This window comes from Microtus ochrogaster, chromosome 6, assembly GCF_000317375.1.
Source record: "Microtus ochrogaster isolate Prairie Vole_2 chromosome 6, MicOch1.0, whole genome shotgun sequence".
NCBI classification, from domain to species: Eukaryota; Metazoa; Chordata; class Mammalia; order Rodentia; family Cricetidae; genus Microtus; species Microtus ochrogaster.
The window spans coordinates 86,334,141-86,335,980 of NC_022013.1; the positions used below are offsets into that span (position 1 = coordinate 86,334,141).

The window sequence follows — 1,840 nt, forward strand, 5'->3', positions numbered from 1 at the left end:
CACTGTGGCGACCATTCTATGGGTATTGCAAGTGCAACCACGAGGGGCCAGTGTTTGGCCCCTGCTCTGGGGGTTTACAGTTCTTCAAAGTTAGACGACACAATAAACAGGGCTTCCCTTCCCTCTCTAGTGGTCATGTCATCCACCTGTTGCGTCACCTGCAAAGTGGTCTCTAGAATCTTCGCACAGGAGCACCTCTGTGGTCTCTAAATAATTCAACCGGGCTATTTTCTAGATAAATTTTAGCTTCATTCATTTTAATGAGGCGGCCTCGGAGGCGAGGGTGTGCTGGCTCCGGTTCACCTTTGGGGAGACGCTAGCGTCCGCATCGCAGCTGTGACTTTCTAGACTCGAGGGGCTTGGGAGCTGGTGGGAGACTTGAGCATTTGGAGGCGGCCAAGGGTCAGCAGGAGCAGGGCAGAGGGGGCAAGCGGGCAGCTCGGAGGCCAGGCGGTGGCGCGGAGGTCGCACGGCGACGGAAGCCTCGGGGGGGACACGGCTCACCCGCCCAGGGGTCGGGCCCACAGACAGGGGAGCCGAGCTCGGAGGAGGGTCGTGCCCCAGCCCTCCCTCGGGCCGACTGGGCTTCTCCCGGAGGCGCGCCGGCCAGTCTGGGGATTAGGAGACAGCGCGACGGTCCCCTCCCCCCACCCCCGGAGAACTAAGCCGGAGGCGGGGACGCCAGCAGGAAGGGGCCGGGGTCCCAGCCTGTCCCAGCGGGCCAGTCGGCCGGCTCGCACGGGCCGCCAGGGGCCGCACTCACCATGTCGTACACGTTGAGCACCACTAACTGGTTAGCCCCCATCCTCCTCCCCGCGGCCGCCGCCTCGTCCTCCAGCCGCTCGGTCTCCGCGGGGCGGAGGCCGCTGCCACCCCCGCGGGCGCTTCTGGCAGGGCACGAGCCGGGCACTAAGCGTCCAGCCCGGCCCGCCGCAGCCGGGGCGGAAGCATCCGGCAGCCGGGGACGCTCCCGGGAGCCGCTGACGGAGACCCGTGTGAGGACCGGGCCTGACCGGTGGAGAGCCCGCTCCGGCTCAGGCGCCTCCCCTCGGCCGCAGACACGTGGGGGAAGGCGGAGCCTGGGCGAGGGGCGGGCTCCAGGCGCTCTGGAGGCGGGGCCCGCCCGGCACCGGGGTTGAGCCCGCCTGCGCGCTGGCTCTCTCCGCAGCCGCTCCTCGAGACCTAAAATGGCGGCAGGCTGGGCGTCTCTTCACCTCGTAGGCGCGAGGTCGCAGGAAGACTACAGTTCCCAGAATGCAGCGCGTAATACCTCGTTCCCTATTGGGCGTATAGGCTTGACTACATCTCCCAGGATGCTCCAGGACACCCCCCACCCCCGTCTTGCGTCTCCCAGGGAGACTACAGCTCCCAGCGTGCCGTTCTATAGTTCTGTCCGCGGAACCTTGACTGTTCGTCCTTGGCGAGCGAAAAAGTCGAATACCTTGTGTGTCTTTCAGCGCTAAGTCTGGTGCTGGTAGAGTGAGGCGTGAATCCGACGGAATGTGAAGAAGTGATGACTAAGTTTTCCAAAGCCCTTCTAATTTTTTTTGCAAGTATAGGAGTGAGGAAATGAAGGAAGGTTACTGTTGTAAGGTAGGGTGTAAGAAACACCCAGTTTACTCTCAATATGGAATTCACGTTTTCTGTGAGTATCCTGCTCACGTGGGAAGAGTGTAGCAACTCATAGATCAGCTCAGTCATGGGACACAGAAAGCGTTTGTGCACCCATTCAGCAAGCAAATATTTGTGTGTGTGTGTGTGTGTGTGTGTGTGTGTGTGTGTGTGTGTGTGTGTGTTCCTGCTATAAGCCATGCAATCGGGTAGACTGAGGAATGCCAGG

General features: G+C 61.7%; 1 protein-coding gene across 1 annotated transcript in view; it reads right to left on the reverse strand.

Annotated features, from left to right (window-relative positions):
* The window catches only part of Desi2 (desumoylating isopeptidase 2), a 46,071-nt gene extending 44,960 nt beyond the window's left edge, over positions 1-1,111 (reverse strand). Inside the window, exon 1 of the mRNA XM_005348989.3 lies at positions 764-1,111. Within this exon, the coding sequence (XP_005349046.1) occupies positions 764-805 (42 nt within the window). The 5' untranslated portion in view covers positions 806-1,111. The remainder of the gene's footprint in view (positions 1-763) is intronic.
* Positions 1,112-1,840: the final 729 nt, after the last annotated feature.